This window comes from Pongo pygmaeus, chromosome 3 (assembly GCF_028885625.2).
Source record: "Pongo pygmaeus isolate AG05252 chromosome 3, NHGRI_mPonPyg2-v2.0_pri, whole genome shotgun sequence".
NCBI classification, from domain to species: domain Eukaryota; kingdom Metazoa; phylum Chordata; class Mammalia; order Primates; family Hominidae; genus Pongo; species Pongo pygmaeus.
Genome location: NC_072376.2, coordinates 88625863 through 88648834, shown reverse-complemented (window position 1 = coordinate 88648834; position 22972 = coordinate 88625863). Strand labels below are relative to the sequence as shown.

The window sequence follows — 22972 nt, the reverse complement described above, 5'->3', positions numbered from 1 at the left end:
ATGGTGTTAAACGCCGGCGCAAGGGCCCTTTCAGCTTGAGCCCTGTCTTTAAACCACATGTGGGGGTCAGAGCTTTCCCCCATTATCAGCATCAATCAGCAGCACAATGAGTTCTGGAAAGTCTCCATCCTTTTCCACAGCACTCTGCTCTAGGCCCCACTCAGGCTGCTCCAGGTTTTGTTTGTGCCTCATGTTGAACTCCAACGTCAGGGGAAAGTAGAAGTGAGGTCGGCTGTTGCCCAGGTTTTTTGACTGGCAACCAGTTCTTGCTGCTTCTCTCAGCAGGAGATTAAGGCGTTGTGGCGGGGTGGGGGGGGGGGGGGCGGGACGGAAACGACCAGGGCTTCCACATATCCCAGAGACATGCTAGGTAGGACTGTTTCTCTGTGCGGAAGCTCATCAGGTAAGGGTGCAGGAGTGCTGAGAAAGCTGTGGTCCTCCTATCTCTGTACTGCGCTCATTGCTTTTAATCTTACTGCGGTTATCTTACTTGTGTTGTGGGTGAAATGGTTTCCATGCCATAGAGTTAATATTATACTCCCAAAACAAATTGAGGACAGCAATTTACTTGTATGTATGCAAAGCCCTTACTGTTGTTGTGCATTTACAATGAGGACTTAGTGTTATCTAGTATGTTATGAGGGAGCCACTTTAGACCTCCACCATTTATTAAACAGGGCCTCTTGTGATCCACCCGTCCCCCAGCTAGATGGCCCCAAATTATATGGTAGGCTGAGCAGTAGCCACTCAAATATGTCAGGTCCTAATCCCTGAAACCTATAAATGTTACCTTATAAGGGAAAAGTGCCTTTGCATACGTGATTAAGTAGCTTGAAATGGAGAGATTATCGTGAATTATCTAGGTGGGTCCTAAATGCAAACGCAAAGGTCCTAAGAGAGAGAGAGAAGCAGATTTGATATAGGCCTAAGAGAAAGCAATATGACCACAGAGGCAGATATTGGAGTGATGTGGCCACAAGTCACCAAATGCCTGGCAGCCAACAGAGCTAGAAGAGGCAAGGAACTGATTCTCTTGCAGAGCCTCCAGAGGGAGGGAGGGAGCCCTGCCAACACCATGCTTTCTTCCCCATGAGACTGATTTTGGACTCCTGGCCTCCAGAATTATGAAAGAATAAGTTGCTATTGTTTTAAGCTACCGAGTTTTGATAATTTGTTATGGAAACTGTAGGGAACTAATACGTATGAGCGTGCTCATAAATCACATACCATGCTGTACTGAGGAAGAGATTACAGGTCTTCAGCTGGGGCAGTAGTGGGGTACAGTAGTGGAGATCACTGTATATTTATCTGAATCCTGTAAATCCTAAAGAAAGGATTTGAATAGGGAATTTGGTAAAAAAAGAAATTTAAGTGGTGCATAGGAAGGAGGTAGTCTGGCATTTAAAGTAATTTTTTAAGAGTATTCCTATTAATCTATCACTATTTGCTCTGGCTAAAAAGAATAAAGGTAAAAAGTGGCAAAGGCTTTGTCCTTACCTTAGCTGAATCATTATTGATTATCCATCATGTGTATATCAAGTAAGAGTTGCAGACACCTGGGGATTGAGGTCCAGGCCTGGGGAAAAGAGGGAATGCAGAAGTGCTTCCATGTGTTAAAATATGGCTAAAAGCAACCGCTAGTCTTCTGGAATAAAGACACTTTGGAATTTTCAGGATACAGGAAAATTCAGTGTTCAAGTTTAATGATTCACTTCTGGGACCCAGGCAGCTAATTTACACTTCCCACTTTCCTTGATATGGTTTGGCTGTATCCCCACCCAAATCTCATCTTGAATTTTACCTCCCACAATTCCCATGTGTTGTGGGAGGGACCCAGTGGAAGGTAATTGAATCATGGGGGCAGGTCTTTCCTGTGCTGTTCTCGTGATAGCGAATAAGCCTCACAAGATCTGATAGTTTTATAAAAGGGAGTTCCCCTGCACAAGCTCTCTCTTGCCTGACGCCACATAAGACTTCCCTTGCTCTTCCTCCATGATCGTAAGGCCTCCCCAGCCATGTGAAACTGTGAGTCCATTAAATCTCTTTTTTCTTTATAAATTACCCAGTCTTGGGAATGTCTTTATCAGCAGCGTGAAAACAGACTAATACACTCCCCACATCTGCCTTCTTTTCAAACTGCTTTATAAGGTATAATTTACATACCATAAAATTCACCTGTTTTAAGTGGACAGTCCAGTGATTTTTAATAAACTTACTGAATTGTACAATCAGCACACAATTCAGTTTTAGAACATTTCCATCATCCAAAAATGATCCCTTGTACCCTTCTGTAGTCAATCCCCATTCCCAACCCCAGCACCATCTACTTTTAATGACTGGCCTACTTCAGAGTTGGGTTTTAGTCCCTTTGTTGGACTGCTCCAGTGGCTTTATAACTGGCCCCAGCTTCTCCCAGTGTATTCTCTACTCAGCCGCTGGAGGATCATATGCCCTTGATTAAAATCCTCCAGTGCTTTGCATTGCATTTAGAATAAGCCCCAAAGTCTTCAGTATGTGGCCTTTCAAGGCCCCATGAGCTTTACCTCCACCAACCTCACTGACATCTTCTCAGGATAGTGTAGGAAAGGAAGTGATAAGCACAGTGTTCCTTTTGGCATGACACATAGTTGGCCTCCATTAGAAGCCCTCTCATCCCCACTTAGCTACCCTGCAGCCTCGTTAGCCTTCTTCCTTGGGAGTCAGTGAACACTGAGCTCTTCTCATTTTTGAGCCTTTGTTATGGCATTTCTTTTAAGAAGTTACCCCTGGCCCCAGTGAGGCTGACCTCTTTCTGTCATTCAGTTCAATGCCACCTCCTTAGAAAGGCCTTCCCTCACCTACCCTAACTAGAGGAGCTGTGTTAGTCTGTTTTCACGCTGCTAAAACATACCCAAGAGTTGGAAGAAAAAGAGGTTTAATTGGACTTACAGTTCCACATGACTGGGGACGCCTCAGAATCATGGTGGGAGGCAAAAGGCACTTCTTACATGGCAGCAGCAAGAGAAAATTACCTCCCCCTGGGTCCCTCCCACGACACATGGGAATTCTGGGATATACAGTTCAAGTTGAGATTTGGGTGGGGACACAGGCAAACCATATCATTCCACCCCGGCCCCTCCAAATCTCATGTCCTTACATTTCAAAACCAATCATGCCTTACCAGTAGTCCCCCAAAGTCTTAACTCATTTCAGCATTAACGCAAAAGTCTACAGTCCAAAGTCTCATCTGAGACGAGCCAAGTCCCTTCTGCCTATGAGCCTGTAAAATCAAAAACGAGCTAGTTACTTCCTAGATACAATGAGGGTACAGGTATTGGGTACATACAGCCATTCCAAATGGGAGAAATTGGCCAAAACAAAGGAGTTACAGGGCCCATGTAAATCCGAAATCCAGCAGGGCAGTCAAATTTTAAAGCTTCAAAATGATCTCCTTTGACTCCAGGTCTCACATCAAGGTCACGCTGATGCAAGAGGTGGGTTCCCATGGTCTTGGGCAGCTCCAACCCCTGTGGCTTTGCAGGGTACAGCCTCCCTCCCAGATGCTTTCATGGGCTGGTGTTGAGTGTCTGCAGCTTTTCAGGTGCATGGTGCAAGGTGTTGGTGGATCTACCATTCTGGGGTCTGGAGGATGGTGGCCCTCTTCTTACAACTCCATTAGGCAGTGCCCCAATAGGGACTCTGTGTGGGGGTTCTGACCCCACATTTCCCTTCAGCACTGCGCTAGCAGAGGTTCTCCATAAGGGCCCCATCCCTACAGCAAACTTTTGCCTGGGCAGCCAGGCATTTCCATACATCTTCTGAAATCTAGGCAGAGGTTCCCAAACCTCAATTCTTGAGGCCTATGCACCTGCAGGCTTAACACCACATGGAAGCTGCCAAGGCTTGGAGTTTCCAGTCTCTGAAGCCACAGCCCGAGCTGCATATTGGCCCTTTTCAGCCATGACTGGAGCAGCTGGGACACAGGGCATGAAGTCCCTAGGCTGCACACAGCACAGGGACCCTGGGCTCAGCCCACGAAACCACTTTTTTTCTCCTGGGCCTCTGGGCCTGTGTTGGATGGGCTGCCATGAAGGTCTCTGACATGGCCTGGAGACATTTTCCCATGGTCTTGGGGATTAACATTAGACTCTGTAGGGTCCAGTCCCACAGGGTCGGTGGGTTTTCTCCCTGTGTGCAGAGATGAGAGAGTGTAGAAATAAAAACACAAGACAAAGAGATAAAAGACAGCTGGGCCCAGGGGACCACTACCACCAAGACACAGAGACCGGTAGTGGCCCCAAATGCCAGTCTGCACTGATATTTATTTGATACAAGAAAAGGGGCAGGGTAAGGAGTGTGAGCCATCTCCAATGATAGGTAAGGTCACATGGGGGGCCGTTCCCTGCCTGGCAGCCGAGGCAGAGAGAGAGAGGAGAGAGAGAGACAGGAGACAGCTTATGCCATTATTTCTCCTTATCAGAGACTTTTAGTACTTTCACTAATTTACTACTGCTATCTAAAAGGCAGAGCCAGGTGTACAGGATGGAAGATGAAGGCAGACTAGGAGCGTGACCACTGAAGGACAGCATCACAGGGAGACGGTTAGGCCTCTGGATAACTGCAGGCAGGCCTTTCAGGCCCTCCACAAGAGGTGGAAGAGTAGAGTCTTCTCTAAACTCCCCCGGGGAAATGGAGACTCCCTTTCCCGGTCTGCTAAGTAGCGGGTATTTTTCCTTGACACTGACGCTACCACTAGACCACAGTCCGCTTGGCAATGGGCGTCTTCCCAGACACTGGCGTTACTGCTAGACCAAGGAGCCCTCTGGTGGCCCTGTCCGGGCATAACAGAAGGCTCGCACTCGTCTTCTGGTCACTTCTCACTATGTCCCCTCAGCTCCTATCTCTGTATGGCCTGGTTTTTCCTAGGTTATGATTGTAGAGTGAGGATTATTACAATATTGGAATAAAGAATAATTGCTACAAGCTAATGATTAATGATATTCATATATAATCATATCTAAGATCTATATCTAGTATAACTATCCTTATTATTTTATATATTTTATTATACTGGAACAGCTCGTGCCCTCGGTCTCTTGCCTCGGCACCTGGATGGCTTGCCGCCCACAGACTCCTTGCTACTTATGCAAATTTCTGCAGCCGGCTTGAATTTCTCCCCAGAAAATGGATTTTTCTTTTCTATCACATAGTCAGGCTGCAAATTTTCCAAACTTTTGTGCTCTGCTTCCCTTATAAAACTGACTGGCTTTAACAGTACCCAGGTCACCTCTCTAATGGTTTGCTGCTTAGAAATTTATCCTGCCAGATACCCTAAATCATCTCTCTCAAGATCAGAGTTCCACAGATCTTTAGGGAAGGGGCAAAATGCTACCAGTCTCTTTGCTAAAGCATAGCAAGTGTGACCTTTACTCTAGTTCTCAACAAGTTCCTCATCTCCATCTGAGACCGCCTCAGCCTGGACCTTATTGTCCATATCATTATTGGCATCTTGGGCAAAGCCATTCAACAATTCTCTAGGAAGTTCACATTTTCCTGTCTTCATGTGAGCCCTCCAAACTGTTCCAACCTCTGCCTGCTACCCAGTTGCAAAGTCGCGTCCACATTTTCGGGTATCTTTTCAGCAATTCCCCACACTACTGGTACCAATTTACTGTATTAGTCTGTTTTCATGCTGCTGTTAAAGACATACTGAGAAGAAGAAAAAGAGGTTTAATTGGACTTACAGTTCCACATGGCTGGGGAGGCCTCAGAATCATGGCGGAGGCGAAAGGCACTTCTTACATGGCAACAGCAAGAGAAAATGAAGAAGCAAAAGTGGAAACCCCTGATAACCCCATCGGATCTCATGAAACTTATTCACTATCACAAGAATAGCATGGGAAAGACCGGCCTCCATGATTCAATTACCTCATCCTGGGTCCCTCCCACGCATGTGGGAATTCTGGGAGATACTGTTCCAGTTTAGATTTGGGTGGGGACACAGCCAAACCATATGAGGAGTCTCAACTCCATCTCTCTTTATACCACTATCCATTGTTATTTTCTTTATTGTACTTGACAACTCTCCAAAATTATATTTGTGATTTTTTTTCCCCTTAATCCCTTTCTTTCCCCGTTGGAATATAAATTCATGAGGGTGGAAACTTGATTGGTCTTGATTTTAAACAGCTCTATTTCTAGTATTTATAGAAATACTATATTCATAGCAATAACATATTGTAAACTATCTAAATGCCAGCAACAGTAATTAATAGTTATCAAAGGCTTGCTACATGCATCAGGCCATGTGCTAAGTGCTTTGTATGCATGAATTCTTTAGTTGAAGCTTGCCACTTTTGATACGGGAAGAGTAAGGGGAGCATGTCCTCCAAATGTAGTCCTCTGCATTATTTTTTCAGAGACATTGGGTGGTTTTCTTTTTTTCTTATTAGAATGTTGAAATTTAAAACTGGATCAATGTGCATTGCCACCAGTAATATCCCTAAAAGCCAAACTGGAGAGGTTTTTGCCAGGAGGGTAAGGAGAGACAAAAAGAACAGTACAAATAAAAGCAGAGTCCTAAAAGAGCATGACCCACTGAGGGCACAGCAAGTAAGACATCTACTGGGGCACAATATATGTCAGGGGAGTGGCCAGAGAATGAACTGGTACGTGGGTTAGGCCAGATCTAAAGGTCAAGCCTAAGAGTGCTAGTCTTAGTTCAAACCTTAGTCTTTGAGCAAGACAGCAAGATGGGTGTGGTTTTATAGGAAACTTCTAATGATTTTAAGAAACGAAAGCTAGAAAGATCATTTTGAGATACTTTGTATTAGGCCTGTCAAGAGCTGACGAAAGCATAAAAATATAATGGGAGTAAAATGAACTAAGTTGCATATTCAAGAATTCTGTCCTTATGACTTGTGACCCCACCTAAGTCTTCTTTACTGAGTTAGAAGATATTAGAGATTTAAACTTAACAGAATATGGTGATTAATTGGATATGGAATTTGAATTGATGAAGATATTTGAAACACCCAAGAAAGAAGGTTTAGTGAGGAGATGAAAAGAGCAGATTTGGGATAAGATGAATTTAATACGACTGTAAACATATATGCAGAAATGTTAAAGGAAAAAACTTAGCTGGGAATGGTGGCTTATCCCTGTCCTAGCACTTTGGGAGGCTGGGACAGACAGATCCCTTGAGTTCAGGAGTTCAAGACCAGCCTGGGCAACATGGCAAAACCCTGTCTCTACTAAAAATTAGCCAGGCATGGTGGTGTGCGGCTGTAGTCCCAGCTACTTAGGGGGCCGAGGTGGAAGGATTGCTTGAGCCACCACTGCACTGCCGCAGCCTGGGTGACAAAGTGAGACCCTGTCTCAAAAAAAAGAAAGAAAGAAAAAAGAAAAGTAAAAACTATTCTAATTTATCTAGAGCCAAACATTTTTAACAAAATAGCATGAAACTTGCTGGAAGCAGTAGAATTTTTCCTATCTGGCTTTGCTGTTGACTGACATCACCTGTGAGAAGTCATCATATTTTAGGTCAGCTTTTTGTTGGATGTTTTCCATGGGAAATCATAGAATGTCCAAATCGGAGAAGATTTTAGAGATTTTTCTAGTCCAACACTCTACCCAAGAAAGAATACCAGTGGCAGTTGCCATTTCAACAAGTGCTCACCCATTCTTATCTTCAATACCTCTCAAGGAAGCCCTCCACATATATATTCAGGATGCTCTAGTCTTTAGAAAATCCATCCCCACCTTGAACTAAACTCTACCTCTCTTTACTTCCATTCATTAGTCTGAATTCTGCACATAGAATATATTCATTTTTTTCTTTTCCTTTTTTTTTTGAGACAAGGTCTCACTCTGTTGCCCAAGCTGGAGTGCAGTGGTGTGATCACAGTTCACTGCAGCCTCAACCTCCTGGGCTGAGGTTATACTCCCACCTCGGCCTCCTGAGGAGCTGGGACTACAGGTATGGACCACCATACCCAGCTAATTTTTAAAATTTTTTGTAGAGACAGGATCTCACTATATTGTCCAGGCTGGTCTCAAACTCCTGAGCTCAAGCAATTATCCCTCCTTGGCCTCCCAAAGTGCTGGGATTACAGGCTCATTCATTTTTTTAAATGTGGAAAAACTGCTTACATTCCACCGAGATATTCCAAAAATCTTGGTTGTTTATCATTTCGGTACACCTGCTTAAAATATATAGACCTGTTTTGACTCACCAGACAGAAGTTTCTCTACCCAATTACTTCTCTAACCAAGCACAAGTGATGTTGCCTGGTCAAAAGCATTTCCAAACAGTGAAGAGCAGTTAAAATGGTCAGAAGATATTTAGCTGGTCTATTTAAGTCAGTTTGGACTGTACCTGGAGAAAGGTCAGGTCTGAGAATATTGATATTAGGTCATATGTGCCTGTAGGTTTACTTGCTACATTATCTTGATGGTGCCAATGAGATCTGTGCCAGTAAAATTAGAATTGGGCCAATAGAGAGCGTATAATTAAACACATTTTGTTGTAAAAACATGATTTAGATAAGTGCTATAGGCTATTTTTTTTTTTCTTTGAGATGGAGTCTCATTCTGTCACCCAGGCTGGAGTGTAGTGGCACGATCTCGGCTCATTGCAATGTCTGCCTCCCATGTTCAAGCAATTCTCCTGCCTCAGCCTCCCAAGTAGCTGGGATTACAGGCACATGCCACCATGCCCAGCTAATTTTTGTATTTTTAGGAGAGATGGGGTTTCCCCATGTTGGTTTCGAATTCCTGGCCTCAAGTGATGCCCCCACCTCAGCTTCCCAAAATACTGGGATAACAGGCATGAGCCACCATGCCCGGCCACTATAGGCTATTTTTTAAAAATTTTTTTGTAGAGGCAAGGTCTTACTATGTGGCCTAGGCTGATCTCAAACTCCTGGCCTCAAGCAGTCTTCCTACCTCAACCTCCCAAAGTGTTGGGATTACAGGTATTAGCCACCATGCCTGGCTTGCTGTAGGCTATTAAAATGTACTTTCACATAAAAGGAAAAAATAACACTTCTTGTTGCCATTGTTATATGTGTGTTTTACATATTGTCAGTGTCTTAAGTGATGAACATGAATTTGTAAATTGAACTTCTGAAATAATAAATTTCAGTTAATGAAATATATATAAATGAGCAGATTTTAAATATTTTGTTTTTTCAGGTATTAATAGAATAAGTGAAAATAAGAATATCCAGAAGTTAAGGTAACTTTTGTTTTACTTCTAGTTATATTTAAGAATTGTGAACATATACAACTGATACACTATTTTATCTGTATCTATATCTGATTTATTTTAGAAAACCTGAAGCCTTGAACTTGATGGATGCCTAGGCCAGAATATAAATATATCGTAGGCCTACAATATAAAAGCTGCAAGAGCTTTATCTTTGTGGTTTTCAGACTATGTTCAGTGGAGCCCTCTGTGTTCCATAGACGTGTCTCTGGGGCAGAGAGGAGGGTGTGTGGGGCTCAGAAGATTTAAAGAAACATTTCCACTGCTTAAGAAGGGTTTGAAAAACACAACTGTAATTTCATTTAGTAAGGATGGAAATTGAGACTCAGAGATATGAAAAGGTCTGCCCATGCTCTCACAGTTAACCGATGACAGAATTGTTTCCTGATTCCAAGTTCTGTGCATCTTCCATATTGCCTCCCTGCTAGATGGTATTATGTATGGGTGAAATGTGATCGTAAGTAGCTTAATTCCATATTACATTATAATAGTCCCTGTGTTTAGTCAATGCAGATTAAACCCACTTTCTTTTGTTAGTGGGCCTATATGAAAGTTAATATTGCTCTTTATTATGGGAAAATGAGTTAGTTTACATACACTGCTTAAGTTATAAAGATAGTATTGGGATTTTAGGGTGCTTTTTTGGTTTTTGTTTTTTTGAGATGGAGTCTTGCTCTGTCACCCAGGCTGGAGTGCAGTGGTGATCATGGCTCATTACAGCCTTGAACTCTTGGGCTCAAGGGATCCTCCCACCTCACCCTTCCACATAGCTGGGACTACAGGCAAGTACCACCATGCCCGGCTAATTTTTTCATTTTTTGTAAAGACAGAGTCTCACTCTGTTGACCAGGCTGGTCTCTAACTCCTGGGCTCAAGTGATCCGCCCACCTTGGCTTCCCAAAGTGTTGCAATTACAGGCATGAGCCACTGTGCCCTGCCAGATAGTATTGTTATTCATGTTATTGCTATCCAATTATTTGGTACTTTGTATGTGTTGAGGCAGTTACTATGTAGGAAGGCCTGCAGTTACTGTGTAGGAAGGCCTGCACATGAGTTATCTCAGTTAACTCTTATTCTTTTGAGGTATATACTCTTACCTTTTAAGCTGTATACTTTTTATCTCCCTCATATAGTCATACAGAGGTTAAATATTGTTCTCAAGGTGGCACAGCTAGTAGATCACAGAGCTAGAATTACAACATCCAGAGACTTGAAAGAGTGTGATTGAGAAAACAGACACTGAGAGCATGTGAAGTTAATAAGCAGCTAACAGCAATTCAGGTAGTACAATACTGTTCAACATGAATGGTTCTCCTTATTGTGTTTCTGAGATTGTACCAGCCCAGATATGTTTATTTGAATCAGTCCTGAGGTACCTCAGAATTTCCTAAGAAAAACATACCTGCAGACTGGTTCTAGAAGAATACAGGTCAGTTCTGTAAGATCCCCAGTCTCAGGTTTCTGTGGAAGGTAGGGTGGTTCATCAACCTAGGAGCCTGAGTCAGTTGAATAATCCAGGAATCTAAATAGAACATACATCAGAAGTCATTTGTACCCAATCAAAATAGAACTTGGGCCAGGCATGGTGGCTCATGCCTGTAATCCTAGCACTTTTGGAGGCTGAGGCGGGTGGATCACTTGAGGCCAGGAGTTCAAGACCACCCTGGCCAACATGGTGAAACCCCATCTCTACTAAAAATACAAAAATTAGTTGGGCACGGTGCCACACGCCTGTAATCCCAGCTACTCAGGAGGCTGAGGTGGGAGAATTGCTTGAACCTGGGAGGTGGAGGTTGCAGTGAGCCGAGATCGTGCCACTGCTCTCCAGCCTGGGTGACAGAGCAAGTCTCTGTCTCAAAAAAAAAAAAAAAAAAGGGATTCTAAATCAGTTATTCATTCTATGATAGTCACAGGAGAGGTCTGTCTTAAGTAGTAGCCATACAAAAAGAAATCAAGGTGAGGATTATTCACACTAGGAAAAGTATGAGTGCACATCCACCAGGGCCTTTCGAATCCAAGGAGCAGGAGTCAGAACCCAGGAGATACTTTTAAATGCTTTATCTCAACTATATAACAAAGCCTAAGGCTTTAGGGAATTTTCCTCCAAAAGTCCTCTCTTTGTGTTCTGTGGTTTCTTAGACCTTTTTTTTTTGGCAACATTCCAATCAAATAACTAGAGTAGAATAGTTACATAGATATTACTTTTTATTTTTATTTTCATTTATTTTTATTTATTTTTTTTGAGACAGAGTCTCGCTCTGTCACCCAGGCTGGAGTGCAGTGGCATGATCTCTGCTCACTGCAAGCTCCACCTCCCGGGTTCACGCCATTCTCCTGCCTCAGCCTCCCGAATAGCTGGGAATACAGGTGCCCACCACCACGCCCAGCTAATTTTTTGTATTTTTAGTAGAGACGGGGTTTCACCGTGTTAGCCAGGGTGGTCTCTATCTCCTGACCATGTGATCCGCCCACCACGGCCTCCCAAAGTGCTGGGATTACAGGTGTGAGCCACCATGCCAGGCCTAGATACTACTTTTAAGAAATGTAAGGCTCCTTTTAATGTGAACCTGTTCATAATTTTAAATCAGGCAGAACTGTTCATAATAGACCTTTGGCATATCAGAAGAGGCCAAGATCTCACCTCTGTATTTTACTCAGATATTTAAAATAAACACATGTAAGTTCATGTTATGATCCCCAATTCAACCAAGTGCAGTTTTTTTTAAATAATTTTATGATTTATTGAAGCAAAAAACCTTGCTTTTTCTAGAAATCTTTAATCATTTCATAAGCTTTACGCCTGAAAATAGGAAAAATATTTCAATTCCTATAGTGTCACAAAAGTAGAGAAACACTGATGACTTGACCAAATTGAGGATATATGATCAGTCTAAAATAGTGAAAATGAATTACAAATATTATTTAAATGCAGATTTTCATTACTCTAAAATACACACACAAAATAACTACCAGCATTGGCAACTGAGGTACTAAGCATCCTCTTTACAAATAAATGGTTGTTTTAAAATTCTTGTTTAAACCCCATCAAAAACCCCATATCAAAGGATATGAACAGACACTTCTCAAAAGAAGACATTTATGCAGCCAAAAGACACATGAAAAAATGCTCATCATCACTGGCCATCAGAGAAATGCAAATCAAAACCACAATGAGATACCATCTCACACCAGTTGGAATGGTGATCATTAAAAAGTCAGGAAACAACAGGTGCTGGAGAGGATGTGGAGAAATAGGAACACTTTGACACTGTTGGTGGGACTGTAAACTAGTTCAACCATTGTGGAAGACAGTGTGGCGATTCCTCAGGGATCTAGATCTAGAAATACCATTTGACCCAGCCATCCCATTACTGGGTATATACCCAAAGGATTATAAATCATGCTGCTATAAAGACACATGCACACGTATTTTTATTGCGGCACTATTCACAATAGCAAAGACTTGGAACCAACCCAAATGTCCAACAATGATAGACTGGATTAAGAAAATGTGGCACATATACACTATGGAATACTATGCAGCCATAAAAAATGATGAGTTCATGTCCTTTGTAGGGACATGGATGAAGCTGGAAACCATCATTCTCAGCAAACTATCGCAAGGACAAAAAACCAAACACCGTATGTTCTCACTTGTAGGTGGGGATTGAACAATGAGAACACATGGACACAGGAAGGGGAACATCACACATTGGGGCCTGTTGTGGGGTGAGGGGAGCGGGGAGGGATAGCATTAGGAGATATACCTAATGTAAATGACAAGTTAATGGGTGCAGCTCACCAACATGGCACATGTGTACATATGTAACAAACCTGCACTTTGTGCACATGTACCCTAGAACTTAAAGTATAATAATAATAAAATATATATAAAGAAGTGAAACTCCTGACTACTCTGGGCACACTGCTTATGGGGTAGCCCTGCTGCACAAGGAGCAGTAAAAAATAATAATAATTAAATTTTTAAATTAAAAATTAAAAAAACAAAAAACTCTTGTTTAAGTGAATAAACCTATGCTGTCTTCTGTAAACTACTAATTTTCTAAGAAAAAAATTCCCCTTTGAAGGACTTCTGCTTTCCGACAGCCTGTTATGAATAACACAAGCATTCATAATGAGTTATGATGAATAGCGCAAGTATTCATCATCTTACGTCGAAGTAGACAAGTGTGGTTTCCACATCAGAATATTCTAAAGCCAAACCTTCCTCTTTCTTCTTTACTCTCTAACTCCTAGTTTCAGTTCTGCTTACCTTGATCTTAGATTCTGTTTCCTGCTTAATACTAAAGTCTTTGACAGTGAATTACTATATGATTTGCCAGTATTTGGTTGTGGTTCTATACCTGTCCTACTCATTCCTTTATGCTTCTGATTGATCTCTAATTAATGATAATATTACTCAGCAATTTGAACTTTCTTAGTGTCATTCATTATCCTGAAGAATCCCAAAATGTATCATGTTAGTGTATCAGTAAAGTTATACAACAAACATTCACAGTGAAACTCGTTTAAATGAGAATGCTTCTTGTATGCTTCTTGTACACAGCATAGAGTCGTTTTTTGAAAATCCTTTTCTTTCAATAGGCAAGATTTTTTTTTCCTCAAGTAACATCTCTTCTATTTAGAACATTTAAATTGCCTAGCAATCTTGACTAACATTCTATTTGTTATAATTCTTTATGGAATATCTCCCTACCTACTACTTACTTCCTAAAAAACGATAGCACGAAACATATTAAGGTAGATATGTTCTATCATCAATTGTAGTTTTGACAGGTGGCATCTCAGTAATCAAAAGGAAGAAAATGTGAGTGAAATAAAAATGAATTCCGTTTAATAAAAACTGTTAAGCTCAGAGTTTTTTAAAATTTTTAAACACTTTATGCTTACAATCATGAATTAATGTAAAAATGATAAGCAGTGTGTTACATGATCTTCCTCTTCCCATCACTTTAGTGGTCCTCACTATTTTGTTTTGTTTTTTAAAGAATCAAGATTTTGATTCACGAATTTGACTAATTGTTTTTCTTTTTTCTATCTTAATTTCTGCTTTTGCATTTTATTATTTCCTACTTGTGCTTTATTTTAGTTCACCCATTTTTCTATGTTTTTGTGTTAGAGACTTAATTAATTTACTTTTATTATTTCATTTTTATTGATATAGGTGTCCAGGGCTGGGAATTTTCATCTTTTTACTATTTTAATGTATGCCACAGATTGATATGTACTATTTTCATTATTACTTTTCAGAAATTATTTAATTTCAGCTTGTATTTCCCTTATCACACAAGAGTTGTTTAATAGAAGGCCTTTTAATTTCCAGGTGGAAAGACCTTTTTAATTTGGAGATTTTGATTTTAATTTTTAGCTTTATTATACTGTGACCAGAAGGTGTTGTTTGTAACATTTCTACTTTATGGAACCTACTGATCTTTTATTTGTGCCCTAGAATATGACTGATTTTTGTGAATGTGTCATGTGCCCTTGGAGAGGAAAGTATATTGTCTGTTATCAAAGTATAGTGTTTAATATATAGCCAAAAGGTCTACCTTAGTGATTAGTTCTTCTAAATCTTTTATATCTCTACTTATTTTTTGTCCACTTGGCCTATTTCATACTAATTGTCTGTTAAAGCCTCCCATTATTAGTGTGTTTGCAGTTCTTACCGTATCTTCTGTGGATTTATGCTTTATCCAAGTGGTTGCTGTGTTATATGGTACATATCTTTATTGTGCAATGTGGCTTTTAACTTCAAGTGCACTGCACTTTGTTTTAGTTAATGCTCTCTGGCTTGAAGACAACTTAGTCTGGTATTAGGATTTTAACCCGTGCTTTCTTCTTGTTTTCATTTGCCTGGCAAATTTTTATTCATCTTTTTATTTTTAGTCTTTTTGAATCTCTGTGTGTATTTTTAGGCATACTTTTTTGTACTTAGCAGAGTTGTTTTTTTAAAAGTCAATTTGAAAATCCTTTTCTTCCAATAGGCAAGTTAAGTCCTCTTACTTTTATCAACATGACTGTTTGGTCTAAATTCTGTAGTATTTTTTTCACATCATTATATTGTGAGTGTAATTACTGAATGTGCTATATTTGCTAGAGTTTCTTTATTTGGTGTTTCTTCTTTATGTTTCCCTTTAAAATTCTTTGTCATGTAAGAAGGTTTGTATTTTTACTCTAGTGGTTACTTTTGTACTTATGCTTTTTATAGTGCACTTTTAAACCCCCTTTTTCTTACTTGACCTTTTACTTTTTCTCAGTTTTAAGTGGTGTCGTTTGACTACTGTCTATTCCATTTATAACAGTCAATGGTCTTTTACTTTCCGCTTTTCTCCCTCTTCCTTCCGTTTTTAGTTACATTTATTCTCCTTTGTCATGCACATAATATTTATATCACTATTCAGTGCCATTACCTCACCTTTGTTTTTCTCAACTCTATAATTGAATATTTAAATATTCACCATTAGTCCCCTTGCAGTTTTCCCAGTCTTGTTTTTTAAATGTTTGTCTTTATCCTTTTTTCCAAATTTACTTTTAAAAATTTAGAACCTACACAAAACCTTGAAGATCTTCACCAGTTGTAGACACTGCCACATTTTACAGTGGTCTTTTGGGTGAATGAGGCTCATCTTCTCTAGTAGAATCCTCAGCAGAGGCACATGGCACAGTGTCCTGGTACAGTCAAAACTGCTTTTTTGTGTCTTCAAACCTTTTGAAGGACATCTTGGCTGGCTGTAATATCCTTGGTTTGTCCTTTCTTTCCCTTCTTGAAAGTACTACTACACTCTTGCCTTACTGTGTGTATTGTTTTTTAATAACCTGGTGCCAGTCTAATCTTCTTGCCTTTGTAAATTATTTCATCTTTTTTGCCTGGAGGCACTGAAGATTTTTTCATTATCTTTAAAGTCTTAATATTGTATTACTAGTGTATGTCTCAGAGTTTATCATTCTTGATCACTTTTCCCTGATATGGAAAATGTGTAGATTCAGGTCTTTATTTCTAGAAAATTTTCTTGGATTATAGTTTTAAATAATAGTTCTGTTTCATGTTTTTCCTTTAGGAAACCCAGTTATATTATATTCAACCTCATTTACGTGTCTTCAATTTCAGTCCTCTCTCACTCTTTTTTTTGGTCTTCTTTTCTTCCTTTTTGTGGAGAATGCCGTCTTGCCCTGTTGCCCAGGCAGGTCTTGAACTCCAGGGTTCAAGCTATCCTCCTGCTTCTGCATCTCTAAGTGCTGGGATTACAGGCGTGAGCCACCACACCCGGCTCTCACCCTTTTTACTTCTTTATTTTATTTTTTATTCTCATGGTGGCTTTCCTGATTTTCTTCAGTGCCTTTATTAAATTTTTATTACAACCTGTCATTGCTTGTGTACTTTGTGATTCAGTCTGTATTTCTGATATAATTTTGTTTTTTATTTCTCCATCTTTCCTAACTTTAATCAACTCTCATTTCATCTCTTCCTGTTTGTTTGTTTGCTTGTTTTGTTTCTTGTCCATTTTTATTCTTTGGCTTTACATTTCTAATTCAGGTGTGATTTTTCATACCCCTAAATTCTTGTTTGAGCCTACTAGGTTCAGTTTGGAGTATTATGTGTCAGTTTTCTTTGGCTTCATGTTTGTTGTTTGTGGGAGAGACTTTTCATCAGCAGAAAAGATTGTATTCATGTTTTCTGACATTTTGAAGTGATGTAGTCTGCTTTTATCTATTCCTATTCATTTTGTGGACAAGGTTCCTACTTTGAGACTGCCTTCTGCCATGCAGTTTCTTTATGGGTAGTGGTGTTGGGTGGGAAGGGTGGAAGAAGGGTGGTATATCTAGCTTCTGTTTTGTTTCTGCTGGTTCCTTAGTGTTTCTCATTTCCTTATTTCCCTTGACTGCCATGTCCCTAGGGGAGACCATTTTTTCTCTCTGTATCTCATTCACCCCAAGAAACACTGCTTCTCTGAGGCCGCTACTTCTTCAAACCCTTACCCCATTGTCAGGGCTATGGACTATCAGGTTCCAACCTGTGCTTAATATTTTGGCCTTTACTTTTTCACCTCTGGGGGTGAATTTATCTGTACTTTTTCTGTCTTTTGCTTACCTCTTCCCTCCCATTTTCTGTACCCCTAGGCTTGTAGTGTTGGTAGGTGGGCTGTGGGAATTGTTTTGGAAAAAGCTTTTCCCTCTACTTGCAGATTATTTGAAGGTTGTGGTACTCTCTGTCTTCCAGTGATGCTAGGGGTGTGGAGTGCCTGGTTGATTTTATGGTTATTTGGGAGGATGTGAGGAAGATTTGAAATCAGACCACTACCATTGTTCTCCACATTTAGAATTCTCCTCTTAGCTTAAATGAAAATTGTGAGCACTATTTGACATCAAAGAAGTTCTTCAACTTTTATTAGTGACTTCTATTTTGATGATTTGTGGTTTTTGCTAAGGAGATATTTTCTTCCATTATTTGATGGTGTAACCTTATGAGAAACCTCTACAATAATTAGATTCTTATTTTCAGGTTGTCTTTAATAATGTACTTGGCCATTAAAATCAATAATTTTCACCATAAGATTGTATTCACTTATTAATTTTATGTAATATAATGTATTTCTGTATAAATAATTATTTTTCTGGAGAATAAATTATTACTAAATTTCAATCTTAAAAAGTCAGTTCCTGTTCTTCTGTGAACTTTTTTCACATAGTACCTTGTTAATAAAGATTGTATCTCTGTCTTTCATAGACAGGAACCAAAAGAACCAAAGAGGGAACCGTTCATACTTCAAGATCTCTAAGAAGAAGTGGCAATATTTAATATGGAATCAAAAGCTTGTGAATCAAATAATGAAGATCTTTTATCAAGTAGTGGTGTCACATCTAATGGAGGTATGTGCTGTTTATAAAACAAAATGGGAAAAAAATAGAATTAACCATGATATTCATTCAAACTGCTGTTTCTAGTATGTTTTGTTTTTAACCATGTGAGTTACAGACCATGATCATGAATGTCTACCATATTGTTCATAATTCTACTTTTTGAAGAAGAGATTCCTTTGTCTTTTAAGGAACTTTTTGTTTTAAAAATGTTTCTACATTGAGGTACTTCAGCCTCAACATGTACCATGCCTCCCTAATGCCTTCTCTTCCTCCTGTGTCTTCCTAGTCTGCCTTCCTTGGTCTGCCCTAAGTCAGAATTTTATATCACCTCATTTCTTTTTCCTCACCTGATGCTACATCCAGTCAGGTACTGAGGCCCTGCTGATTTTACCTTTGAAATGTCTCTTGAATTCATTTTTTCCCTTTCCATTTCCATTACTGGTGTTCTGGTTCAGGCCCCTATCACCTCTGATCCAAATTATTTCAATCAAAGGTGATTCCTATGTCAGGAAAACAGACACAGATGGAATAAATAGTTGGAATTTAATACAAGGAATGGTTACATAGGTGTTGAAAGAGCTGCAAAGCCTAAAGGGATGAAACAACACAGAAATTACCAACTGCAGGAAGCTGCTACCAATCATGCCTTTGGCTAGAAGGAAAATGAGAAAAGCAGCCGTTGCAAGGGCGTGGAAGCTAGAGGTAGAACCACAGAGAGGGCTGCCTGGAAGGAGCTGAAGCCACCACCAACTACCAGATCCTCATCTGAGACAGTGAGAGGACCATGACCTTGGCTTCCCCTCTTCTGCTGCCTCCAGCTCTTCTGCCAGCTCTTCCCATTGCAAACCTACCCAGAAGAGAACTAGAAAGGGAACCTACAACACTCAACAGAGAAGGGGAAGGACAGAGAATGCATTCAAGGGCAATCAGGCAAATGACCTGCACTTTCCCTTCCTTGCCTCTCTCTCCTCATTCTTCTTTTCTTTTCAATTTAATGGTCTATCTCAGAAGCCAGATTCATATAAGTTTTTTCTAGTAGAAATTCAGGTTTGAAATAGGATAATCACAGATGTAACTCATTCTTTTAGTGCATGCAGAGGTTATTCTCAGTTACTGATCTGTTGTTTTACTGGTCTGCTTAAAAACGTTTCTTTCGGTTGATCTGCGGCCCACACTTTGAGAAGTACACAGGTGACAGCTGTGGTGGAAAGAACTCCAATCCAGGAATCAAAACATGTCTTCACATTTTGGCCATGGAACTTGGGACTGGCCGACACTTAGGGAAAATAGAAAGAACCTACACTGAAATATTGAAATATCCCTCCATACCTGTGTAAGCTTTGCCCCCTCCAGGAGATGCAACAACAAGGCTCCATCTTGGAAGTAAAGACCAGGCCCTCACCAGACACCAAACCTGCTGGTGCCTCGATCTTCAACTTCCAGCCTCCAGAGTGCTCTGGCCAGGCGCAGTGGCTCACACCTGTAATCCCAGCACTTTGGGAGCCCGAGGCAGGCAGATTATCTGAGGTCAGGAGTTCGAGACCAGCCTGGCCAACGTGGCGAAACCCCGTTTCTACTAAAAAATATAAAAAGTTAGTCGGGCGTGGTGGTGCGCACCTGTAATCCCAGCTACTTGGGAGGCTGAGACAGAAGAATCACTGGAACCTGAGAGGCGGAAGTTGCAGTGAGCCGAGATCACGCATTGCACTCTGGTCTGTGCAACAAGAGTGAAACTCCATCTCAAAACAACAGCAACAAAAAACAAGCAAACAAAAAACAACAAGACAGCTCTTCATACATTTAAAGACATCTACCATGGTGGCCGTACTTCCAGAAATAAATAGTCTAAGTTAGAACAAAATACTTAAAATTGGAGATATATCTTATGCACAAAATACCGCCCCCGTTTTATTAATACATGACAAACCTCTGGTACTTGAAGATGGCTTTATGGTCTCCATATTTTTTCTTGAAATAAAATTGAGAAATAAAACCCAAAAATGACATAAAAAAATAAAATAAAATAAATTAAAAAAAAACGTTTCTTTCAGCACCATTATTGTATAAACATTTCTGCTTCTCACTATGCTCATACATCCTAAAATGCCATTGTCATCTCCACCTCACCACACCCATCTCCCCTGCCCACCTCCACTTGCTCACTTCCTACATAGCCACATCCTCATACGCATTATTGGCACTGGCACTTAGATCATCGGTTGTCCCTCCTTGCTCAGGTGCATCATCATCCTGTAATACTGTCCTCATGGGTGACCCATCTGAGATCTTAGACTTACAGCTTTTTGACCTCTTAAATTCTTATTATTTTAACCTTTACTCTAGTTACCCACTCCCTTATTTTGGATCTTATTACCAAGAACTGATAGACTTCTGAAATTCAACCTCCTGTCTTTTATTTTTTTAACATAAACTCAATATTTTATTGTCTTCATAATAAAACAAAAGATGACACTGAGAACTGGATTGCTTGGCCCTTTCTCTTCATATCTCAAGCCAGTTCAAGAGGCTTGCATCTCTTAGTTGCCAGCGTTCTCTTAGATCTGCAGCTGGGTTCAATGCACTCAAGGCCTCAGCACAATCTTCTTGATCGTTTTAGTCTTTTTTTCCAGAAAATTGACTTAGTCTGCCCACCATAGCCACTCTGCTTCCTGTCATCATGCTGCTTTCTCTAGTCATACAGAGAATCCTTGCCCTTCTTGTACTGTGTCACTTTGTGGAGTTGGTGCTTGCCACACTTTTTACAGAAAGTCTAGTGGGTTTTTGGGAACATTCATCATGCTTGTGGGAGTGCTACTGGCGAAGAAGTTTGTTTTTCTTTTAACCTCCTATCTTTCAACCATCTCACTCCCTTATTCCTAGAGTACACCTATTTTCTGCACATGAAGGTAGTGGACCCATATCAAAAATCACTTTTTGAGATTTTAAACACTTAAATGGCTTAGATCCACACCTTGAGATTCTGATTCATTAGGTCTAGAGTGGAGCTCAGGCACCGCTGGGTTTTTTTTAAAGCTCCCCAGGTGATCCTGATTTATAACAAAGGTTGGGAACAACTGCTTTAGGTTCTGCCATTTTCTCCAAAATTATCAACCTCTTTCTATCTTCACTTTCTTTTGTATCATTCCTTATTTCAGCCAGTCAGTTGCCAGTATTCTCAACTTCCTTTCCCCTTTATTATTCTCTTGCACTCTTACAGGAAAAACCAAATCCTTATCAGGCTGACTACCTTCCCTGTTATTCAATGGGCTGCTGCAAGATTTTGAATTTGCTAGGGAAAATACACAAATGTGGATTTTCCACTTCAAAGTCAGTCTTTTATCTCAATTGGATGCTGCTAAGAAATCTTTCTCATGATCTTAGCCAGGTATCTTTCCAGTTTTCCATAATACTTATTTCAAAATCACACCATTCTCTTTTTTTTTTGGTGGGGAGGGGTGGGTAGTGCTGATGGAGGAGTATGAGTTTTTCTTTTTACTATTATACTTTAAGTTCTAGGGTACATGTGCACACTGTGCAGGTTTGTTACATATGTATACATGTGCCATGTTGGTGTGCTGTACCCATTAACTCGTCGTTTACATTAGGTATATCTCCTAATGCTATCCCTCCCCACTCCCCCCACCCCACAACAGGCCCCGGTGTGTGATGTTCCCCACCCTGTGTCCAAGTGTTCTCATTGTTCAATTCCCATCTATGAGTGAGAACATGCGGTGTTTGGTTTTCTGTTCTTGCAATAGTTTGCTGAGAATGATGGTTTCCAGCTTCATCCATGTCCCTACAAAAGACATGAACTCATCCTTTTTTATGGCTGCATAGTATTCCATGGTGTATATGTGCCACATTTTCTTAATCCAGTCTATCATTGATGGATATTTGGGTTGGTTCCAAGTCTTTGCTATTGTGAATAGTGCCACAATAAACATACGAAAATCACACCATTCTTAACTCCCTTCCCCTGTCTTCTTCTTTCTCACTCTCAGATAACATTATTTCCTAACTTCTAGAGAAAATAGAAGCCCTATGCTGGTCCTCTCTTTTCTCCTCATATCCTGTGCTGAAGGCCCACTATTTTTCGCAGTCCATGCCTCCTTCTCCCATAGCTCAATGGAAGAGTCAGCTTCTTAATTCACTACCCATGCATTTCTTCTCGCCCCCCGCTGTCAACTCTCCTGCCCCTTCAGAGATCTGGCTCAGAAATCACCCCGCTCATTCATATCTTCAGCCTCTTTCTCTCCGTTTGCACCTTTCCATCAATAAAAACATGTCAAGTCTCTCCCAATCTGAAAACACTAACAAATACATATAACACACAAATCAAAACAACAAAAACCCTTTTCCCCAAACTATCCCTTCCTGATCTCTCCTTCATAGCTGTGCCTTCTGAAAGAAAAATCTGTATTCCCTAGCTATGTTTTCTCACCATCCATTCACTCTACAAGCTACTGTCTTACAGCTTTTGCTCCCAGTATTCCAATGAAATCACTCTGGCCAATGTAGCCAGATTCCCCCTCTGCTAAGTCCAATGAACAGCTTTTTATTTATTTATTTTTTAATTTAATTTAATTTAATTTTAAGTTCTGGGATGCATGTGCAGGATATGCAGGTGTGTTGCATGGGTAAAGGTGTGCCATCGTGGTTTGCCACAACTATCAACCCATCACCTAGGTATTAAGCCCGTATGCATTAGCCATGTATCCTGATGCTCTCCCTCCTTCTGCACCCCAGTAGGCCCCAGTGTGTGTTGTTCCCCTCCCAGTTTTTTATTTGAAATTTTCTGAAGTTGTAGAAAAATGGAAAGAACAATACAGTGAACATCTTATATAC

At 40.4% G+C, this 22972-nt stretch overlaps 1 protein-coding gene and 1 non-coding gene across 7 annotated transcripts in view; one reads left to right on the top strand and one right to left on the bottom strand.

The window, feature by feature from the left end:
* CCDC158 (coiled-coil domain containing 158) overlaps positions 1-22972 on the top strand; it is a 110525-nt gene that overhangs the window by 1301 nt on the left and 86252 nt on the right. For 4 of the 6 annotated variants that reach the window (XM_054486017.2, XM_054486012.2, XM_054486013.2 and 1 more), the window contains exons 2-3: positions 9175-9217; positions 17994-18136. In XM_054486017.2, the coding sequence (XP_054341992.1) occupies positions 18067-18136 (70 nt within the window). In that variant the 5' untranslated portion in view covers positions 9175-9217; positions 17994-18066. The remainder of the gene's footprint in view (positions 1-9174; positions 9218-17993; positions 18137-22972) is intronic. The other 2 variants (XM_054486018.2, XM_054486014.2) reach the window with 1 other exon arrangement.
* On the bottom strand, positions 19129-19199 carry LOC129035962 (small nucleolar RNA SNORD50). The gene has a single exon (XR_008502437.1). It is a non-coding gene; the product is annotated as a small nucleolar RNA SNORD50 (small nucleolar RNA).